The 23,458-nt window shown below is 34.7% G+C and overlaps 1 protein-coding gene across 7 annotated transcripts in view; it reads left to right on the top strand.

Moving 5' to 3' along the window:
• Positions 1–23,458, top strand: part of LOC145689749 (uncharacterized) — a 506,237-nt gene that overhangs the window by 71,572 nt on the left and 411,207 nt on the right. For 2 of the 7 annotated variants that reach the window (XM_081763966.1, XM_081763964.1), the window contains exon 1: positions 17,250–18,150. The exons of 1 other annotated variant lie outside the window; for it this stretch is intronic. In XM_081763966.1, the coding sequence (XP_081620092.1) occupies positions 18,073–18,150 (78 nt within the window). In that variant the 5' untranslated portion in view covers positions 17,250–18,072. Of the gene's footprint in view, positions 1–17,249; positions 18,151–22,644; positions 22,757–23,458 lie in introns of those variants that run through there. 4 more of the 7 variants (XM_081763950.1, XM_081763957.1, XM_081763947.1 and 1 more) reach the window with 3 other exon arrangements.

The following is a 23,458-nucleotide window of genomic DNA, read 5'->3' as shown; positions in this document are numbered from 1 at the left end:
TGTGGCAATTCTTCCTTGTTGTAGATAAGGAGAATGAGTTTGTGTATCTTGTTCCACAATTTTTCCCTCCAGCTAAAATTAGCTCAGCCGGAATTTCGTTTACACCCGGAGATTTGTATTTCTTTAATTTCTTTATAGCGATTTCTACTTCTATTCGGTTGGGTTCTGGAATATACGGTTCTGCTGTGAGTATCTCTCTTTCTCCACGCACATTTGTTTTTGACTGGGTGTTAAGCAAATCATCAAAGAAATCTTTCCATCTATTTAAAATGCTATCTGTATCAGTGAAAACTGTTCCATCAGCTTTCTTTAATATATAAGCACGAGGTTGATAGCCTTCCTTAAATCCGTTGATCCCTTTATACATGTCTCGAATGTTTTTATTTTTACTATTATTTTCAAGTTCTTAAATTTTAGCTTTCAAAAAATCGCGTTTCTTTGTTTGCAAGTTTCCCGCCTGATATCGACGAAATTTTGTGTAGTTATTTCATTCGGATTTTTTAGCCAACATAATTTTGCCTGTTTTCTCTTCTCTGCTAGATCGAACCATGGTTTGTTCCTACGTATTTCCGTGTACCAATTTTACTTTTGAGAGAGGATGCTTCGTAAGCAAAGAAAAGAATTCAATTGCTGGAATATTTTTCTCCATAATCTTAAGGTTACATCTGTTAACTAAAGAGTATATGACATGCGTTAGATTTCTATAACGATTCATGTAGTGTTATTGAGATTATCATCATTTTGCTCAAACAGTATTGTTGCGTCATACATAATTGATATTCTTTCTTCATAGTTTTGGGGAAGTCATTTATATTATTATATTATTATAACACAATTTTAACGTTGATCTTTGTGGATGCCTAATTAGAAATATACCAATTATAAATATGCGTGTATTCAGATTTCAGAATGTGTTCACGGCAGTGATTTGTAATACTGATATGTACAACTACTTCACCTACATCGCCTAATATATAATATACTCCACAACAGTTGATCAGATTCATCTACCGTAATATGAGTTTCATCTCCCTTCTATAGAATAAGGCGTACTTAGTATTTTGTTTCGAGGGGCTATGCCCAACACAAGGAAGGAAGTGGGAGTGCAATTGCCCATCTGAGTTTGAGAATTAAATATATTTTAATTTATGCATAAATTGAAGTTATAGTGGCAAGAATTGCAGATCGATAAATCCTATATATGATATGATACAAAAACTTATGAGTGAATCTAACCCTTTATTCTATTCATACAAGAAAAAGGAAGCATCCTCTTGGCCTTCCTAACTTCCTTGACTAATTATTCCCCCGTTTTGATTTTCTTTAATTCAAATATTTCCTTCTTTTAAAAATAACTAAACGATATATTTTTTCCTTTATTATAATAACTAAAGTCCTGTCATGTTGATATCCGCGCATGTTGGTGTGGAACACCAGTTTCTCTTATCAACTCCTCTTAGTTTTGGTGCTACTGACAACGGCCCACTTGAATCACAACTGACAACGGTCGATAAAGTATGATAGGCGAAATGAAAGAAAGTAACGTCAAGAAAAAGAAACAGAAAAGTAGAAAGGACGAAAGAAAAAAACAAAAGGACGCAGTTCTTACATGGAATGAAACTTGACAAATACAGTATTATTTGTGAACAAAGAGCATAAGAAAATGGAAAGTCAATTGCATTCTTAGAAATGGTAAGAAGGATTATTGTTGTACGTGGAATGCGAAAAACTAACAAATTTATTTCGGGGGGGGGACTTGAGCCCGATAGCCTCCTAAATACGCCACTGAAGACAATTCTGCTCCTCTGATCCTTCACAGCATTGTTTTTCAACTTCATAAATATTTTGAACATCGCTTATATATATATACTAGCCTTTGGCCAGCTGGAGGCTTCGCCCCCAGACCCCCGTATTTGCTCGGCCTACTGCCTCGCATGTCATATATTCGTGCATTTATTCTTAATGTTTCCTTAAATCGGCCCAACATCCCCAGATCTCATATTTATCATCCTTTGCTCCTTAATACTCTGCTTAATAACTCACAGTTTATTTTTTTATAGCAACCTTTGTTTTGTCAACCACAATTTATCGACTTATTATATAATGAATGATGATGTTGGATTCTCATTTTCAGAGTTTTTTTTTCTTATTTATAATTTTCAAAAAAGAAATCTGGGATTTTTGTTCGACCATAACTCTTGCATATTTGTAAGACAAAGGTCGATTCTTTTTCTTGTAACTTTGTAGTATTTCCACACCACCCCTGTGGTATCCTGCTACACGCATACTCCTTTGCTTGAAAGCTTTTGCTTCGTCATGTCTTTCGTATACTAAAAAAACTGGAACGTAAGTGGTATTTGTGTCTGGGAAGGTTCGTATCATAGTGTCAAAATGAAGTTCAATATGATTTGTATTTGGACAGGCACCAAGCATTCTCCATAAAGAAGCTTAAAGGGATTTCTTTTTGCGTAGACCCTTACGTTACCATCAAGTATAAGTGAAAAGGAATTTTTGCAGCAGACATGTATCATACTCCGAAATGAAAGTCCAATGGTGTTGTTTCCTGGGTAATTCCATAGCTATCACTCACTAAAAGGAACTATCGTAGAAGTTGTGGGTATACAACATTCTTTACAAAAGCGGTTCCTTCAATTATTCTTTCAGACTGAACCAGTAATACAAATGAATCCCTTGATCGGACACGTCCAAGTGCGACGTACAGTTGGCCGTGAGCGAATACGTCACTCAGAAGACGTCCCATATAAATAACATTGGAAAGATTTTTCAGTTCCCCATGAAACCACTTTACGGTTAGAAATTTTCATTTCTGATTATTCACTTAGGTAAAGATAACGAAAACGTACAAGCATACCGAATTTGAAGTTTTTATTCCAATTCTAAGTACCTAAAACATGAGATTATAGGTCCAGAAAAAGTCTCATTTAAATAACATGGGGAAATTCTTCATCCCCTCTTTAGACACCCTAAAAATTAAAAATATTCATATTTGGCAATTTTCCTGTGGGTTTGTCCCAAAAAGCTATAATCATGTCAAATTTAATCATTGTAGCCCTGCAGGAAGTGCTCAATAATTTGAGGGTGTAAAAGGTGTCCTATATAAATAACATGGGAAAGATTTTTCAGTTCCCTATAAAACCACTCTAAGGTCGGAATTTTTTACTTGTACTGATTTACTTAGGTAGTGCTAACGAAAATGTGTAACCATACCGAATTTCAAGTTTCTATTCCAATTCTAAGTACCTAAAACATGAGATTATAAATTCAAAAAAAGGTCCATTTAAATAACATGGGGAAATTTTTCATCCCCTCTTTAGACGCCCTAAAAATTAAAAATATTCACTTTTGACAATTTTCCTGTGGGTTAGTTCCGGAAAGCTACAATCATGCCAAATTTAATTATTGTAGCACTACAGGAAGTGCTCAATAATTTATGTCAGCTCATGTAGTTTTATATATAGTTAGGATATATATATATATATATACATATATATATATATATATATATATATATATATATATATATATATATATATATATGAGAACGGTCTTACTCATTGGGGGGGGGAAATGTTGAAGACAGATTTGCGCCGATGCGTCCTACCCTTATGCCGTGTAAGCTAAAGGATATGGTAATGATAAGAATGAATGAAAAATAGTGTAATGAAGAAAATGGGAGGAAGAAGAACCCCGAGAAACCTCAGACACACTGTGTTTGTCCATCACAAAATCCACTTCGCGCGAGGAAATTCTGAAGTTCAGGAAACACAAATATAACATCAATTTATAATTTTTATTGTGAAGATCCGAGAAAGTAGCTGCACAGAGACTGACTTATATACTTGTTTCTCTTTGACAAAATTACAATTGAAGTCATCAGAGTAGATTGTAATTAATTTCTTGATTGTGACACTGTCATCCAAAGTGTTTACTCTGAGAATTGCTTGAAAAGTCAAGTAAATATATCTCATTTCTGTACACCGAGAATCCACCTGAGATACGATCTCGTGTACGATTACATCAAAAAGCCAATATTTTAAATTGTTCTTCTCTGATTTCTTCTCGGAGTGGTTCAGTATCAAATGCGGGATTCAATTTCTTACATTGATATGATCTAGATTTTATCTTCAAACGTCCGGAAGAATTAATGGTTGTAACTTAGAGAAATGTAACCTACCCGTTTCTTCTGCCATAGGTTTTATAGTCTTAAATCGTACACAGGGCTCCCTTGTGGCTATGTGGATAGCGTACGCGCCTTTGGTATGGGGGACCCGGGTTCGATTACCGGCAAAAACTCATGTGTATCGGAAACTATGTTAAGTTGTAGGCCCAAGGCTCATAGTCTTCTGCTGAATGAGATGCTTAACTCAAATCCACTCCAATTCGTGTACATTCCATCTTGTTTCAGAAATGCTATGGAGGGATTGCCGACCCTTGTATTTTAATAATCTCTGTGGGACAGATTTGATTTTCAGTCTTATCGTCCCGTTCAGCATCGAGGCTATATGAGACGTGGACCTACAATTTAACGTGGAATCCGAACCAAATAAGCTCCCGCCAAGAATAGAACCTGGGTCCCTACGCTAACCGCTCATCCACTAGGGAGCTCTTTGTGTGGACTTGAAAATACCCCAGTAACTATACATAAGTCACTAAATTTTTGTATTACCAATAGACTGAATTTTTCTCCTTTCACCAAAGGTGTTTAAAAGATCGCTAAGTCCAGATTTTTAAATCTAATTTTAATTTGATCTCTAGAAAGGATATGAAATATATACGTATATATATATATATATATATATATATCGCGTATCGCGCCCCCTCTGGAAGGTTTGGGTCCCCATTTATCGGGATTCCTATACCCCCCTTATTGTTAGTCCTGATGATATGCCTAGATTTAACGTTGGCTACATAGTCGAACACAAACAAATTGTAGGCAATATCAATTTTGAAAATGCACTTGGAGAGTTTCTAAGCAAACAAATTATTATATTGAGTGCTTGAACTCACCTTGAATAAATTTAACTGTGGCGTTAACAGCCGATAGCGTAGTAACCCAATAACGTGCTTGGGACAATTCGTATTGTATGCATTCTGTTTATAATATAATAGATTTGATCATTATAATATGCTCATCTGGCAACCCTTAGCTTATAAGTCTATTTTGTATAAGTCTTCACGATTGTGGTATAAGATAAGCTAGAGAGAACAATACCGTGGCAAACAACACCAAAATGGAGTCATGGCAAACAACACGTAATAGCAATTTGATATTTTACATGGTTTAGGAGATGTGATAATGAATGTTAATGTTGACAATACTGCTAAAAGTCGTGAAATTAGGAGAATATGTAGTAATCGCGACTCCCAAAAACTGTTGGTCAAGTGTTAAAAGTACGAAAACAAACAACGATCGTTTTAAAAATTTCTCGCAACTACGTCATTTTAAGAAGTATTGCCAACTGTAGCAAGTATAGTGTAATGCCCAAGAGGTCGGGCACCCAAAAATATAACCTCAGTGCAGAAAGGGGGCAATCACTCCAGCAAATAACAAAAACATTCATTTTTAACAGTTATAAATTCATCAAAATTAAAATATAAGAACAAACAAATTATCTCATTGCGTTAGAGCATGTACAATTTATTGAACTTTTACATCATGTCTCTCCGGTCTTCATAAAATAACCAACTTTTTTTTTTTTTTTTTTTTTTTTTTTTACATATATTGAGTAAACGTTAATGTTATTTTAAATGGTTACCTCGTTCAAATCCTCAAATATTTGATTTGATTGCTTTCTATTAATTACTTTTAGTTTCTTGCTTGATATTCATAAATACTTTCTTTCTGTATGCTTTTTACTAGACTACCCAGTTATTTGATGATAATACAAACATAGTTCGGTGTTTTCCGTTTGGCAGATTTGTCAATTGGCAGATTTGGTAATTGGCAGATTTGGTAATTGGCAGATTTGGTAATTGGCAGATTTGGTAATTGGCGGATTTGGTCATTGGCAGATTTAGTCATTGGCAGATTTGGTAATTGGCAGATTTGTCAATTGGCTGATTTGTCCATTTTCACGATTGGCGCATTTGGTCATTTTCGCGTTTGGCAGATTTGGTAATTGGCAGATTTGGTAATTGGCGGATTTGTCAATTGGCAGATTTGTCCATTCTCGTCATTGGCGCATTTAGTCATTTTCGCGTTTGGCAGATTTGGTAATTGGCAGATTTGGTAATTGGCAGATTTGGTAATTGGCAGATTTGGTCATTGGCAGATTTTGTAATTGGCAGATTTGGTAATTGGCTGATTTGTCCATTTTCACAATTGGCGCATTTGGTCATTTTCGCGTTTGGCGCATTTGGTAATTGGCAGATTTGGTAATTGGCGGATTTGTCATTTGGCGGATTTGTCCGGGTCCCCTTTTTTTCAGTGCGTTTTTTAAATGTTCCTTGACGAGAGCCTAAAAGTAAATTAACAGACAGAAAAAGATAAAGATTCGTAACGGTAGTTGTTTTTATTTCTGAATTTAAATCAAATGAAAAAACTGACTACATAAATATGATTAGGGCTGTAAACTTCCTAAGTTGAAACAAAAACTATCAGAAGCACACTTTCTTGCTTCTCTGTATGTATGAATGTTGTGTTCGAAGGCAGATTCTAGCCCACTTAAGACAATAGCCCCACTGAGTCACCAGTAGAGTAGTATAGTTGAAAAAGAGTTGTGGTAAATTGAAAATAGAAATGGAGATGAGGGGATTTGAAGCTTAACGTCCGTTTCAGCAGCGAGGTTATATGAGGCGGGACCTACTGATTAACGTGGAATCCGAACCACATGAGCTCCCTCCGGGAATCGAACCCGGGTCTCCCACACTAATGGCGCGTATGCTAACCGCTTTGCCACGGAAAAGCTCTCTAAAATAGAGCTGGAATAGAGGTATTGTTTGAGAATTAGAATTTAGGATACCACTGTACAGGCGTACAACTCCAGGTTAATTTCTTACTGGTGGGTATGAGTGAAAACAGAAGGATTCGTTTGAACGATGATGTCTTTCGAAATCAATTAATTTGTTTGAAATTTGAATGGATATGTTCAGAGAAAGCAAGCTTTAAAGATTTTAAGTTCGACAATCTCCTTTCTGCAGAAGCTCGATTTCCACATATATTTAAAAAGAAACAATTGATATTTGTGATTTGTTTATTTTGAGATCCGTCTTTTAAAAGAGAAACTTGCAATGTGTGACAATACAAGTTCATCTTTCACAATAGTGATGGACAAAACGTACGGCAGTCCAGGACTAAATAAAAACCATACTTAAGAGATTATTTTCCTCTCTTCCCCCTGAGTTGACAGTTTGCTCATTTCAAAAATCCATTTCAAATGTTATGGAACCTAGAGGTTCAATGCTACACTCACAAAAGCTCTCTATTGATTTCTATCCTTACGTTAGTCAACTGGATTCAGTTTCTATTTTGTATTCCTATTTCTGCGAGATCTATTTTAATATTATCCTCCTATCGGCGTCTAGGTATTACTAATGATCTTTTTCCGATTGGGCTTCCAGTTAGCATTTGTAAATTGTTTCTACTTTCTCCCATCCTCGCTAAATGACCTTCCCACCTGACTCTCCTAGACTTGATGTCCCTAACAATGTTAGATAAACTGTAGAAATAAATGCAGTTTATTGTTATGAAGTTTCCGTCATTCCCCATTCATGTTTCTCTTGGGTTGAACATTTTCTTTTCAAATACTTTTAGTCTGCAATCTTTTCTCAAAATAAGCGACCATGTTTTGCAAGCATACAGAACAATAGACAATTATCGTTCTATATATTTTTAAAGTTTCAATTCTTCGGCAGAATTCGCGAAGACAAAAGAGTCTGGACTGAATAACACGAATTTCGTGCTTTCAGTAGACATATAATTTCTTCATGGATATGTTTCTGTGTTAATGTTGATTCTAGGTATTTGAAAGTGCTTACTATGTCGAAAGTATTACCTGATATTTTAACGTATCTACAGCATTACGGTTTCAGCGATTTTCCATGTATTTGTTCTCTGCTTTTACTTCTAAACCTATGTCCCTGCAGGCATTTAATAAAACATCTGCATTTCTTTCTATTGTCATTATTCTCTGCATTTCTATCATTCCCTATCAGGTTGACATAATCAGGATAAGCCATAACCTGGTGAGTGCCATTGAGCTCTAGACTCTGACTGCTATCAATTTTCCTTATAGGATCGAAAAAATCTCTAGATATGGAAATTACCTGCAAAAATATCGAATAAGCAATCGCAGAGAGACGACAAAGGACGATCCTTCAATTTGAGAGATTGATGTGAGACTAACAACCTCATTCTATAACTAAGGCACTTATTCAAAGACATCCACATAAGCCTCGGATCAGGATTGATAACTTACACGAGTTTAATTACCCCTGTTTTAAATGAAAAGACCAAATACTGAATTTCATTTAGCTTTATTAGATTCTAAGATATGAATATCTTATTATAACCTAATAATTGCATCCTCTATTCCCTCTTCCTCCACCTTACACTTCGAATTTCCAAAAATCCTTCCTTAATGGCACTTTATATCACAAATAATACGCAACGGAGCAAATCTGTCTTCAACATTTGGGGAGGGTGACGGGTAAGACCGTTCCCATATATATATATTTGCGATGTCCAAAATATTTATGAAGTTGAAAAACAATGTGGAGGAGCAGAGGAGCAGAGTTGTCTTCAACGCTGGGAGGCGGGCAGATTTAAGACTTACTCTGGGGGACATCAATTTTATCCCACGTTCCTTTGTGGCAATCGGACAAAAATCAATCAAATTTCTCCCCAAAAACACATTTCAAATCGGATTATTCGGGGAAACAGTCCCCCTCAGTTCCGAGATTGGATTGGACATGTCTCCCTCATCCCCCCGAGATTTGCACCAGTGATAATACGTACTTTCCAAATTACAAGTTTCTAGCTTAAGTAGTTTTGCTCAGGCGTTGATTAACCAGCTAGCCAGTAAGGCAGGACTTCTTTTATAGAGAATATATAAAGTATTAAATTTTTTTCTTCTAATTTATGTGCAATAAGTAGGGCTTGGATTTATATGACCTAAAACCTTTGAAATGCATTTAAAGCCCTAAAAATGGCAAAATATGACCTAAAATATAGCCTAAAAACAAAGGTGTGTGTATATGCATAACGAAAAACGTGATGCTGCTACTTATAGACTATAAGAGTCTTCCCCTTTCTCTCCTCCCTAAATGAATGCTGAAATGACGCTACTGCAAAAACCACGAAACCAGTTCACACTACTACAACATTTGTCTTCTTGTCTTGTCTTGTCTTGAATCCTCTTGCGGGGAATAATTAGTATTGTAAGCCGCGACTCATGCAGCCAAGTCGGCTATATCACTATAAAGTGTTATTAGTTAAGAATTTGTTATATACAATGGTCCGTCCAAGATGGACAATTAGCCTGTTATAATAGAATTGTTTTCCACCCTTGTTAATGTAATAAGGAAGGAGAAGTGGTACCAAGCATATTTAAATGGTAAAGCATACATATTTAAGATTGTATTAAACATAAAATTGTCTAAAGTAATAAATTGTTAGAAGTAAAAAGTAATAAAAAATTGAGAGCAATGCTCCCTTATACTTATCTACTATGACACCGGGGGCCGCGGTGGCTCAGTGGTAGAGGGTTCACCTCTGGTGCTTGGGGTCCCGGGTTCGATCCGGCCATCGTGAACTTTTTGGTGGACAAACACCGTGTGCGTGGGATTTCTCGGGGTTCTCCCGTTTCCTCCCACTTTCTTCATTCCACCATTTCAATTATTTCTCATAATCACCGTCTCCTTTAGCCTAACCCGCATAACCTTGGGACGTAAAACTCAAAGATTCCATTTCATTTTTTTTCTACTATGACACCATCTTCTTCCTCCCGAGCATTTGACTTAGGTATCTCAAAACTATACCCAGTGATGCCAAATATTCCTCCAACGTTTGTCAAATATCCCTCATAAATCGAAAAATACCTGTACGTTTAGTGTAATTTCATTTTGGGGAAAAAGGAGAAGAAAAAAGAACCATGAAATGGAACGAAATTTTTCAGTTTTAACGTCCCACGATTAAGCCCTTTAGGCTAAGGAAGACAGGTGATCAATGCAAGTGAATGATGATGAAAGAGTTGGCGGAATGAGAATGAAGAAGGAAACGGGAGTATTTCGAGAAAACCAACTAACACATATTGTCCACCGCAAACTTACCTAGCCGAGGGTCGAACCAGGGACCTCATGAATCAGAGATCGCACTTTAAAAAAAAAAAGACCATTCTTATAATTACTAGTGATGATTTCTACAGGGATTATCCCAGGATCTTACCTATGATCGTGTTCAATATGAATTACCAGCATTTTCGTAATATTGCTTTCATCTCGCTTGTATTTAAAGCCAATCCGGATGTAGATGGAAATATTCACCACCAATATGCAACAAAGAAACTGAACTTCAGGTATCTTTCTCAGTGGGGGAAAAAGTGACAGAAAACTGAGGTGGAGATTTATCTTTTCAAAGTAATTGATGCTATACCACGTCAATCACTTGACTCGACTCGCATTTTACAGTGTTCCTTGAAATCCTGTTACATAAGATCAAATATTTCTAAGAAAGAATTTCCAAATAACTATGTTGCCAATAGTGGTAACTATATGTCTGAGGAATAAGTGAAATTCCCCTAAAACATATGCCTTTAAAAATATGCTTTTATATCACTTAGGGCCCAAATATGTCCTAAAGCTAAAATATGTTTCAAATATGCATTTATGTGACTAATAAAAACAGCATTTTCATGTTCAGAACAGTCAGAAATGTGTTATATGTAAGCATGTAAAAGGATATCAGGATAAAAGTACTACGTCATACAAATTTCATAGTTGGCAATAAGATATTTAGCTGTGATGTCTCTACATTCAATACTTACTTGAATTAGACCCATATCATATGATAGGAAATAATTATACATCTACACCGTAGGATGAAAAATAATAATATAAATATTGGTACATTAATTTGTTTCTTGGATTAAAATTTTATTTCATATTCTGGTGGTGAAGAACCAGAGAGAACCAACTCCACTTACAACCGATTTTCAGATATCTATTCTGATTCGTTAGTAAGCATAATATTAGTACTGGGAGAATGAATGTGCTGCAATACTCGTAAAGTGGCGTACCTTCGTGGTAAAAATATGCAAGTTTCAAGTACAGCACATTTCTCTTCCGCTCCTAGCGCCAGAGGGAACCAAGTACAAGCTGCCAAGCTCATAAATGAGTACACGTAGCACGGAAATTCACAAAGAACAAAGCATTTATAAGTGAAGCATGTGAGACAGAAGAGTAAATTAATAGCAATGAATCAGAGTGGTAATAATTTGAAAATATAGATTTGTACAAATGAAATATTTATTTAGTTCTGTAAGTGATTAAAGCGAAAGTATGTTGAACTCCATGAGTTCTTGTTATTTCTCCTGATGCTAAAGTGAGCCAAGTGAACAATTAAGTACAAAATAGTCAAACAATCACCACGAATACATATATGATAGTATGTATCTTCTGAAGGACATATTAATTGTTATGTATAAAATAGAGAAGTTATTTTTCTTATATTTTCTATTATCTCATAACAGAAAATTGGGGATAGTTTACTTTGGCACAAACCAACAGCCAGTTGTCCTTGAGGTTGCCAGTCGTCTTTTAAGAGATTATACTATGCCAGGTGCCGTAACATAAGGAAAGTCAGTCAGACCCGCGGCCACAGGTCCAATGCAAAATGGAACATTAGACAATACTCTGGAAGGATATTATGAAACACAAACACTATTGTCTTCCGCTTTCCGGATAAGGCCAGTTCATTGAAAGATGCATCAAATCCATCCAGCTCCAGTTGTCCAAAGGGTCGGTCTGATAGACATCGAAAAGAGTAGGAAATGAAAGAACGAAAGCAAACACGCTTCGGGTTTACTTTAGGTCACAATGCGAGGAAAAATAAGTCAAGGGTGAAAATTTTAAGGAAAATTGTTCATGCTCTCTACGCTACGGTGTACTACCATCGTCATATTATTGCTGGAATGATAAATGTAGAAGTCAGAATAGGAATTTTAAAGTTGCTTGTATATGAATGAACATTGTCCAAAAAGAAGATCTCTCATTTGAAATAGTTCAGCATAAATTTATGGAAAACGGACGTAGTTTCTTACCTAATAAGAGCGACTTCACTGTATTGAAAGTCAGTTAAGTACTCCATCCTTAACAGTACAATGAAATAGTTTGGAACTACAAAAGCGAAACAAATTTGAAATTGTACAAATCCAAAATGATTATTTTGTTACTACAAATTTTGAATTATCTTGTTAATAGAAAAAGTAATTATGGAGGTAATCGTGACAAAGTTAAAGATATCCGTATTGTGAAACGAAAACCAGGAAGACATTTGTGCAAAACCTCTTAAACATCAGGAATATTTTTACTACTCGTACGGACTACTATGAAGTGTATTTTAATCGAAATATGATTATTGTTATTGCCTCGTTACTTCATTCGTTGGGATAGCCTATGAATAAAGCTAAGAAAAAGTATTTACTAAGCCTCCTTCTCCAGTGTATCATATCTATAAGCTTCTGTCAATAAACAATAACGATGAAGGTACATCCTAGAAAGAAGTGAAAATGAGGTTATGCTATGATCTACAATCATGTGGTATTTGTTTGTCGCTACTACCATTTTTTCATTACATTATTACAAAAAAAATCTGAAAACCTTATTTTTAGTACTATGTATTTATCACAACTCTTGTCTTTCTCATTACATATTACTTTGAAAATTATTATTTCATTACAAGTTGTCACATTGAGAGCTTTATAGTTTTTGCCAAACCGAAACATCTGCTATATGTCCGTACGAAAGACCAACTTCAGTGTTTCTAATTGCTACAAGACTAGACCATCTACATTCAGCCTTTTTCCAATATTTTTTATTAAGAAAAAGTGTGTAATGTTGCATGAAACATCGACAATAAAGGAATACTTTATCTTACCAAAAAAACGTAGCTAATTTTTTTTTTAATTCATCAGGCGAGCCAGCGTAGCGTGAACTTTATTCTTATATATCTCCATTTTCTACTTGATGACGTTTGATTCACTCTGATTGTACACCACCCAATTGTGAAGGTCGATTTATGTTGGTTAGTTAGTTTAGAATTTCAAGTTCATTTTGAATATGGACGTTATACGGGACGTGGACCTATAGTTTAAGACTTTTCTCTAAGCTCACTCCACTTTTTTCTTTAATATTGATGAATATCTTCAAGGCAACGAAGAATACAAAAAAATGTTGAAAGTGAGTCAGGTGATAGTATTAAATAAACTAGCAACTGTTTCCAAACTTTTCCTTATATATCATAAATCTGGGTGCGCAGTTTATGACGTCACAACTGTTGGGTACCCAAATTTACACTAACTACCTACCTACCTAACTAACTCTATGGCCTATGGAACCCAGAGGTTCAATGCCGCGTTCACAAAAGCTCTCCACTGACTTCTATCCTTAGCTAACTGCATCCAGTTTCTACTTTGTATTCCAATCTCTGCGAGATCCATCTTAATATTGTCCTCCCATCTGCGCCTAGGTGTTCCTAATGGTTGTTTTCCGATTGGTCTTCCAGTCAAGACTTTGAAAGCGTTTCTACTTTCTTCCATTCTAGCTACATGACCCGCCCACCTAAGCCTCCTAGACTTGACGACCCTAACAATGTTGGGTAAACCATATAAATTATGTAGTTCCTCGTTATGACAATCCAAAATTTACACCGTATGCGAAAAATGATGAGAACAAATATAAGTTCTTTGAGTGGTACTTTTCAGATACCACTTGAGTTATACTAAATTTTCAAATACGTTTGCCACTCATCCTGATTTTGAAGAATATATCCCACGTCCTGACTTGGCTCTATCGAGACTAAAATTGTCCCGACTTTCATTGATGAAGTTAGTGACTATAGAACTTATTATACAGACCCTTCAAAATAAGAGGGAATCTCAACAGTGGTAGGCAGGTAGCAATGTGTCTGGCAACAGAAAGTCGAAGCTTACTTTGTAATTGGTGAAGACTGACTTCTGAAGGCAGTAGTAAGTAATCAGAAATATAGATTTAAATGTGAGCTACAACAGCAGCAGTAGTAGACCTGGGAGTGGCAGCTGATAAAGCAATAACAACAAAAGTGTTGTTCCTACAACAACAATAACAATAAGTATTAAAATGTTGGGATAGCTAGCTAATTATTATTATTATTATTATTATTATTATTATTATTATTATTATTATTATTATTATTATTAATTGCATTTATTTAGGCACATAACATATAGGATAATACATAGGGTACGTCCATGTTTATATTATATAGTTTTAAAAAACTTATATGATTTAAGTTGTTTTTCTTTCCTTTTATCAGTTAGATACAGTATATACAGTATAATTCGCTCTTCAATATAGAAACACGAATATTACATCATTACAGGAAAAGACGCTGATGCATTCCTTCTCTTGAAAGGTGGCAACTCTATGTTCAAACATGTGGGGGTGAAATTAGCGAAGAACTTTAATATGAGATTCGAACGATATGAGTGAGTTCCCATAGAAGTTGAGTTCGAATCTTCCTCACTGTCTATTAATGTATAATTTATATAAGCCGCGTTTACGTATAATTTGTCAGAAAATGCTTTAATATAATTGTTGGGAGCGAAAGTGTGGTTAAATATTATTGACAGGAGAAAAATGTGATCTCTATGGAGGATGAACCCGTTGTTAGGGAAATTTGTTATTACACATCCGAGTATTGTATAATGAAAAAATGATTGAGGTTAATAATTAAAAGGTTGCCCTTTATATTTGATACGATGTTCCTGTATCACATGACGTAGTGGTAGTTTAATATTGATTCTGTATCATCTAGTGTGGTGAATATTTGTTTTGTAGTGTCAATAAACGTAGTATTGAGAACATGTTTATTGGTTGTATAAGCTGTTATTGTTATAGTTTAAGTGTTGGTATTTAGTTAATCTTGAATATCCATGTCTAGTGTACCAGGTGTATCAAAAGTCTGGGACCATAGAACAACTTTGTTATGAATAGAAATACGAAAAAATAGAAAGAGGAAAGTTGTTGGAAACAAGTGTTTTTCAATCTAAAATAGTGGTATTTTCCTGTTCGCACTAGCCATTTGGGCTCCACACTGGTGAGGCGTCTTATGTAATAATGAAAAACCATTTCAAGTTCAGCAGTTTTTTCGAACAGCATGTTAGGACAGATGCACACCGCACACGTACACACATACACACACACAAATGATGCAAGGAACTTGTATATTGTTATGTGACAGGAATCTAGAATAGCTTTGATCCGTTTTCCAACAATGCTTTATTGTTGGCATGGTGAGGGCTCAAGGGAATAGTCTCCTGAACTGGAAACATTTTTTTTTTCATTTAACATGGGCCGCCTTACTAGTGTGGAGCTTAAATGGTTGAGAGACTGGAAAAACCCATTTTAAATTGAACTCACTTATTTCCAGCAACTTTCCTCTCTCTTTCCATTTTTTTCCGTATCTCTACTCATAACGGACTTGGTCTATAGCCCTTGACCTTTGATACACTTGGTATATGTGTAAAACAATACGTTATACGGTACAGGTTTGCTTGAACTATTCCCCTGGTAATATTTTTGGACAGCTGATAGAAGGAGACATTGGATATATACAAAATAATACCGCTGAACTGCAAATAAGGACACACAAAATGAGAAAAACTGTGAAATTGTTCGTCCGTATATAAGTTATTTTTTCTGTTCAGCTAAACTTACGTTGCTTCACTAAATATAAATATCGTTGGTAAGAGTACGTACTTGAAAGTGCAGTACTATCTATATTTTTCACTTAAAAAAAGAACCCAAAATATTGCCAAAATCAAAGAACAATAATACAAATTATTCTTCGTAGGTTTCCAGTAAGTACAAATTACCGCTGATTAGAGTAGTCAAATTTTTTGAGATCATTTTCGTAGTTCATTTCGTCATGAAAAGCCTATGAACCATAATTTATTTGAAAATCATTTTTCTTCTTCTTAAATGAAGAACGTATTGATACCAACAGTAATATCTTACCAACAGTAAGTAATATTTTTACTTTCCAGCGCGATAGAAGAAAAGAAATTTTTCAACGGACATTTTCGCATGGTCCCTACGTTTCGAAAAGGAATTTGGATGTCTGCCCCCCAGTTCATCCCGATGTGTGAAGGGGCTTAAAAACTGCAGAGAAATTTCAGTATTATTCTTTAATTTCGGAAATGTTTTGAAAACATGCGCAAAACGAGAGCGCTCACGTGAGAAATGAACTTCTTTACTCAGATTTGTTATTAATTAAAAAAATAAATGAAAATTCACTTCTTTGTACTATAACGCCGTTGATTTTATTTCAACACTAAGACAATTTTAGAAATATGATTTCATCACATCCTCCTTTGACATTAACACTTTGTACCAAAAGATCATATAAAATTAAATAAGACGAATATCGTATTCAGAATTTAATTTCCATAATCGTACGCACTTAAAATGGTGTTCCCCTGAACAGCTTTTTGAAAAGATATCTTACTTTGTTAAAACTAGTCCGCCTAGAGATTACTTAAAAAAAAAAAAAAAAAAAAAAAACAGGAAAGAAAGAAAAAAAATTTAAAGAAAGTAGCGTTCGATGACTTAAATACTAATAAATCGTATTTGCCACGATGATGTAGAAGTGAAAGAATGTTCAGAATAAACAAGCAGTCAGCAGTCTCTGAAAACTTCGAGAAAAAATTCTTTTCGTTGCTGTTTAGGCATGTTAGATAGGTAGGATGCAAAGTACATGCAGATAGAGCACACACACGCGCAAAAGCCCAGTCAACAACTCGGGTGAACTAACAGTTTCGAGGTTTGATCCTGACTGTTACTATTTGGAATCTTGGCAAGGAGTTTTCTTCTTGACACCGTCGGACTTGGCAACTATGTCGCTCTTCTTCTATTTTTCCTCTTTCTTTATCACTCGTGCTTCGTTGTCACAAGATCCTATTTTCTTTCTGTCTGTCTCCATTGCCTTCACTTCATTTTTCGTTCTCTTTTTTTTTCAAACATTTGCCTATTTCTTTTCTGTTTCTTTCTTTCTTTTTTCGTTCACAAACACAAACTCACAACTCTCACCAAGCAGTCATTCACCAAGCAACCCTCACACAGTCAGCACCCTCTGTTAGTTAGTTCTGAACATTACGGGAATGTTTCTAAATTAAAACAAAACTTAAAATCCTTTTGTGTTGCCTGCAGTACATATCTACCTGTGCCCGCGAAAGCTACCCTATTATATTTCTCTCTATAAAAAGGAAACATATACGCAACAACTTCTTACTTGCACCATTCCATTCAACTGAAGACAATAGTGATTTCTTTTAAATCATATGCATAACAGCAGTTGTAATTTGTTCTCATTTTTAAAAAGCTGTGCGTGTATGGATGGATTTCTGCATACGCGAGATTCTGCCTCCTTGGTTTCGTCATATTTTTCATTTGTGATTCTTCACTAAGGACATTGCGTTATGGTGGTGATATCATTCCAGACAGCGAATATCTATTACGACAATGTTTTGTTAACCTAGTCTTTGAAGAAAAGTGCAGTGCAGTGCTTTGGATCATCTTTTATTTACTTCTGCTACAGTCTTGTCAAGTATCAGCAAGAAGTTACCATATTACTTTTCAATGTCACAGTTGATTAAAATTTCCGAGCAACTTCTGCTTCAACTTTGGCTTCTCTATATGTTTATTTTCCTGTTACGTGACGTGTGTGAAGGTAGTGTGGTGATATTGTCTACTTTGGCCATTTTCCCGCGTCAGCTGTTTTTGCTTATTTTATTTTAGAAAAAAAAATAAAACGTAAAACGACAGTCTGTTTCTTCTTCATCATAAACAGAATAAACAATGGCTTGTTGGAGTTGTACACTTTTGGATGAATCGGATCCTGAAGATCTGACAACAGCTGGAACAGCAGGCGAGGAGGTAACTTTTTTGTGGTTAATTATCTCGAAAATTTAATGATTTCTTTAATTACTGATTTTCCCATTTCACAACCAAAGAATTTTTTTCTTTTCTGCTTTATAGATTTAAGAATCATAAATACTCCAATAAAACGATATGAGTTAGAATTTAATTTGGTTATACTAAACTATTACCAATATATTTATTTACACTTTCCCCCCCAAAAAAAAATGAAGAGAGAGGGACAAAATCAAAATGTGAGGGGACTGGCTGCACTAGGACACTATTTACTGAAGGACGTGCCCTGCATAACAGTGTCATGTAACAGCAATTTAATTAATCATAGCTCCGGAGAATAATTACCCAACTGCAAGGGGGGGATGTGCTCCCTGGAAGAACGACTGCATTCCTAGCATACTTAACAGCATTTATGAGCTCCTTTGTGGCTAAGCGGTTAGCGTATGCACCTTTGGCGTAGGAGACCCGGGTTCGATTCCCGGCGGGAGCTCATGTGGTTCGGATTGCATGTTAATCAGTAAGTCCACGTCTCGCTGCTTAAACTCAAAATCAATTCAATGATTAACAGCATTTATGTGTAAGTTAGAATCTTCTTACTAGAAATATTAATGTGAATTTAGAACATTAATACTAGTTCTTTGGTTAATTTCGAGTTTAGTGCCCCGTTCAGCATCCAGGTTATATAAGACGTGGATCTACAGATTAATATGGGGTCTAAAGCAAATAAGCTCCCACCAGGAATCGAACTTGGGTGTGCCACTGCGAAAGCACATAATCAATATAACTACAAGGGATTAGTACTAGTTACCTTAATATGCATACTGAATTATGAGTATTTATTATTTTAGTTTTTGTTTCTCTCGTGTATGCTATTAAGAATAAAGATGTACTCGCGAGTAAGGCCCTATCGGTAATCGGACCAGGAAGCGGGCTAATAGCTTGGCTGTTCGCAAGCCAAGGTTTTGTTATTTATTCAACTTAAACTGTTTAAGAGTTAGATTATGACTATTGCTTTGAGAATTCTGTTAATATAAAAAAGAAAAAAGACACTACTTATAATTCAGTATCATCTACAGTAAAATACAATATTGTCAAGTACAGTAATATATTGTATACGTAACATTTGACGTCTTTTCTTTAACTCTTTATTTAATAACGACCCACAACTCTTTATTTTTGTTTTTTCTTTCTCCCTACGCTTTTCTTTCACGATTTCTGTAATTGCTTTTATTTCTCGTTCACATTTCAAATCTTCGATAATGATTCCATCTAACTACCTTTAAAATAAAAAAAATAATAATAAAAACTATACATCTGTTCTCCCCTCCAGTTTCTACATTTTACACAGAAACGTGAACATTACTAAAGGAAGCGATTAGAAGCCTACGAAAAGTAGATCTGGAGAAAATCCGATGACGAAATGTTAGGTTAAGTTTGGGAAAGAATACTAGTACAGGGCTTTAAAAAAGTTGAAAAAGAAAAAGAATTCAAAACTTGTTAAAATTTATTTGAAAAGAAATTGGGTTATGGATTAGATAAAATATATGAAATAACATAAGAGGAAGAGGGAAGAAGAATTCTAATAAATTATATTAACGAGGGTAATTATTACGTAAAACAATCCACAGAGTACTGATACATCTCTTACAGCTCCAAGGAATGTCAGTTGCGAAAAATTGGGGGTCTGTTCATGTTCCGGAAAAGGGACTTCCTGCGGGATTCCTATGAGGCGTTACTGGGCTTTGGTAGATACTCACAGTACTTTTGGACATCCAAATATTATCCCGTGATAGAAACATCGTATTGAAATCCCTGGGAAACCCATGAATAGCTCCATTATCCTTTAAGTAGTGTATGTAAGCTCATTACTTCCGGCAAATAATCTTACAATAATGGCAGAATGCTTGTGATGGTGAGAATGATGATACATATCATCATATTATTTCTACATTATGTAGCAAAGTTTAACGTGACATTAGAATATTTTCTTCCCTTGTATACCGTGATATGTATTAGGAATATTCGAATGTAGAAGTTATGAGAACAAGGATGTGACAGCCATCGTTTTAAAGTAATATTTACTGAAATGCCATACCTACTCTCCGCTTTGCATCTTACGCATGAATTCATCCTTCACCTGTATACACTTGTACAGTGCTACTTAAGTACGCAATAAGTATTAGCCCAGGCTTCATTGCATGATTTTATGCAACTCAACTAGCCTACTATTTTAGGAATAACATACTAGAACGAAGCATTTCTCTTTCACGTCTACTTACCTGGCTTTCTTTGACTTTGTTCCGCTTATTAATGTCGAATCCATGGAAAACTGTTTATAATATTACGTTGGGAAATAAATATTTTAAAAGTCTGTTTATGTATAATGGAATTAATATTTACAATAAAATTATGGGGAAGATAAGTAAACGTATAATATGTAGTGATATTTCATTGATGCCTTTAAAGACATCGAAATCAAAGAACAGAACTCACGATAGCCCTTTCTCAATATTTTGTTTCGGGAAAGTATGCGTTTTCTTTTGCTTTTTTTTTGTCTAGAAAAGAAAGAAGAAAGAAAGAAATGTGTAAATCAAATAATATTGAGAAAGACTAGTCACGAAGGGATTTGATGGATGGGCATGGTTCCTAAAACTTCATTTTAGTTGCTGCTAAATTCATTGATAAAACATCAGAACTCCTTATGGAGCACTTGAAATATTTTTCAATGTTACTTAAATGCTAGTGTCGAGTGATTGGAACTAATGGGAGATCCCTTGGACTTCTAAGTCCCTTCGGCTTAGAGACCCAGGTTTGATTCCCAGTGGAAGCTATAGTGATTCGAATTCCATGTTAACTCTTTTCGGACGAGCGGCAGGTTATGCTTGTCGTGGAACTATGTCCAGTAAGACGAGCGAAGGATATTGCTCGCCCTTTGTTCTATTGAGAATGAACTACGGGCTATATTCGCAGTGTCTCCTGTACACATTTATTGGCACCACTTTGTTTAGATTTGAGCCGTTAGATAGTACGGATACAATTCATTTATTTGTCGTAGGGGAAGCTTACTGGAACACTAATTATGTTCACCTTTCTGCTGTTGAGAATGGATAGTGATCAGATTTTGAAACTCCTTCACAAAAATTCCGGTTCTGAGAATTTTCTAATAAGCAGTGAAAGATATACTCAATTTTAAAAATATTTGGATCAATTATTTCTGTATTATTTATTGTCAATACCTATACAATAAATTCGTACACGATGTTGTATCTTTTCTTCTATTTCTGAAAGTCTTCATGAGAAATATTTCTGAATATTAGAACAATTATCATAAGTATATTAAATTATAAATCTTCTAAAAGTTTGAAGTTTTGAGCAGTACTTTTACAATAAAAACAACTGAAAGGATTGTTTTGTACAAATTTGAGAAAAACACCAAAGAACTTTCGTCTGTTGGGGAAAACAAAGTATTTTAAAGCCCGTTCAGAAAGAGTTAAATTGTAGGTCCAAGTCTCATATAGGTTGTTGAAAAGGGACGTTAAACTACCATGCAATGAATCAATCTATTTTTTTAAAAAAACTTGCGATATATGTTAAAATATTAGATTTAACAAAATTATATATATATATATATAATTCTGGATACCTGTAATATGGTCAGGAATATATATATATATATATATATATATATATATATATATATATATATATATATATAGATAGATAGATAGATAGATATAGATAGATAGATAGATAGATAGATAGATAGATAGATAGATAGATAGATAGATATTACAAGAGAGTAATTGCAGTTCCTAATTCTATGCTTGTGATCGTAAGTAATGTAACTCAAGTACATTTTAGTTCTACTTGGGAGGGTGAAAATCTATTTAAATTTTGGCATGTGTTTAATGCCATGCATCTTGATATTCGTATTACTTTTTCCTGTTTGACGTTTCTGTAGAAAGCAACAACTTCTATTAACTCTATATATTGTAATCTAATGAAAAAAGCTAGTTAGAATTACGTAATCGAAATGTAACTGAAGTTCTTCAAATTTGATTTTAGTTGTTTCTTATCACATTTTTTTTTCGTTATGGAACTTATTTATTTTTCGAACACATTTCTCTAGAATGTATATTATTAATAAAGCTTCCTTCATACTTAATTTGACCAGACAATTTGCTGCAGTGCAGTTTATGTACTACAGTATAAATATGTATGAACTTCTGTTTATTTCCTAGTAACCTCCCTCATAGTATCTCCAAATATTCTCAATTAGCATTTCATACTTTAAAAAGTCTTGTAAAGACAGAAAAGAGAATCACGCTAAGGACCACGTATTACATTACAATCTTATAATGTCTACTATAGATATACCACATTGACTTGACTTGACACCTAGTCTTCCGTTTCAGGCGCTGCTGTCGGCTGGAGAAATTCTACTCCGTTTTGCTAAGACTCTCTCGGTTAGCAACAGCTGAACCCTTATTGGTTCAACGCGTGGGGGTGTCGGGGGTGTGAGCTTTAGTTCGCCTTTTTGCCACGGTTCAAGACATTTTGGCAGCACTATAGCGTGTTGCTGATGAGAAAGGCTAATGAATTTTTTGAAGTAAGAAAAGCTCCATATCCTTTTATGATAGAGAACCAACAATTCTTTGATGTTGTACAGGTTGCATAGAAGCTAGGGAATGTATTGAGTTTAAACTATACAGCATGTTAAAATCAGTTACTCCTAAAATGGTAACGGATTGACTCCATTACGAACTTGGCCTAGATAATCACTCTAGTTAATTATATATTGCGTGAAATATATTTTTAAAAAATCGCTTTTATTTCAAGAGTTATTGTGTAGAGTAACAGACAAACGTACTAATATCACGATTTTATTCTTAAAAAAATATGTTCTCATGATTTTAAAGAAACTAAAAACTTTGAAACTAATTGTGCCAACAATTCTAATTCATCAATACCAATATTATAGTGTTGAATAATCTATATTTACTCTACGTACCTGTAATTATACATTTTTATATATTTTCTGTTTCATCTTATTTGATTTCAAACATTAATCACAGTGAGTATACAACTTGAAAACACATTTTTTTTTCATTTTGGAACAGGGCCACTTCATTCGTGCCAAGTTCAATTTGGGCATAATTAACAAACTCCCTTTATCGTCTGTAACTAATTTGTCTATGGGTTTCTGTATTTATATCTTCTGTTGAAAAAACTTCTGAAGGACACAGAAATATTTTTAAAAGATATATTACAATTAATATATTGTACTGATTTTTTTTAATGTGTACATTTT

Source organism: Thermobia domestica, chromosome 1 (assembly GCF_964235325.1).
Source record: "Thermobia domestica chromosome 1, izTheDome1.hap1.1, whole genome shotgun sequence".
NCBI lineage: Eukaryota > Metazoa > Arthropoda > Insecta > Zygentoma > Lepismatidae > Thermobia > Thermobia domestica.
The sequence above is the reverse complement of the archived record's forward strand: the minus strand, read 5'-3'. Positions and strand labels throughout refer to the sequence as shown.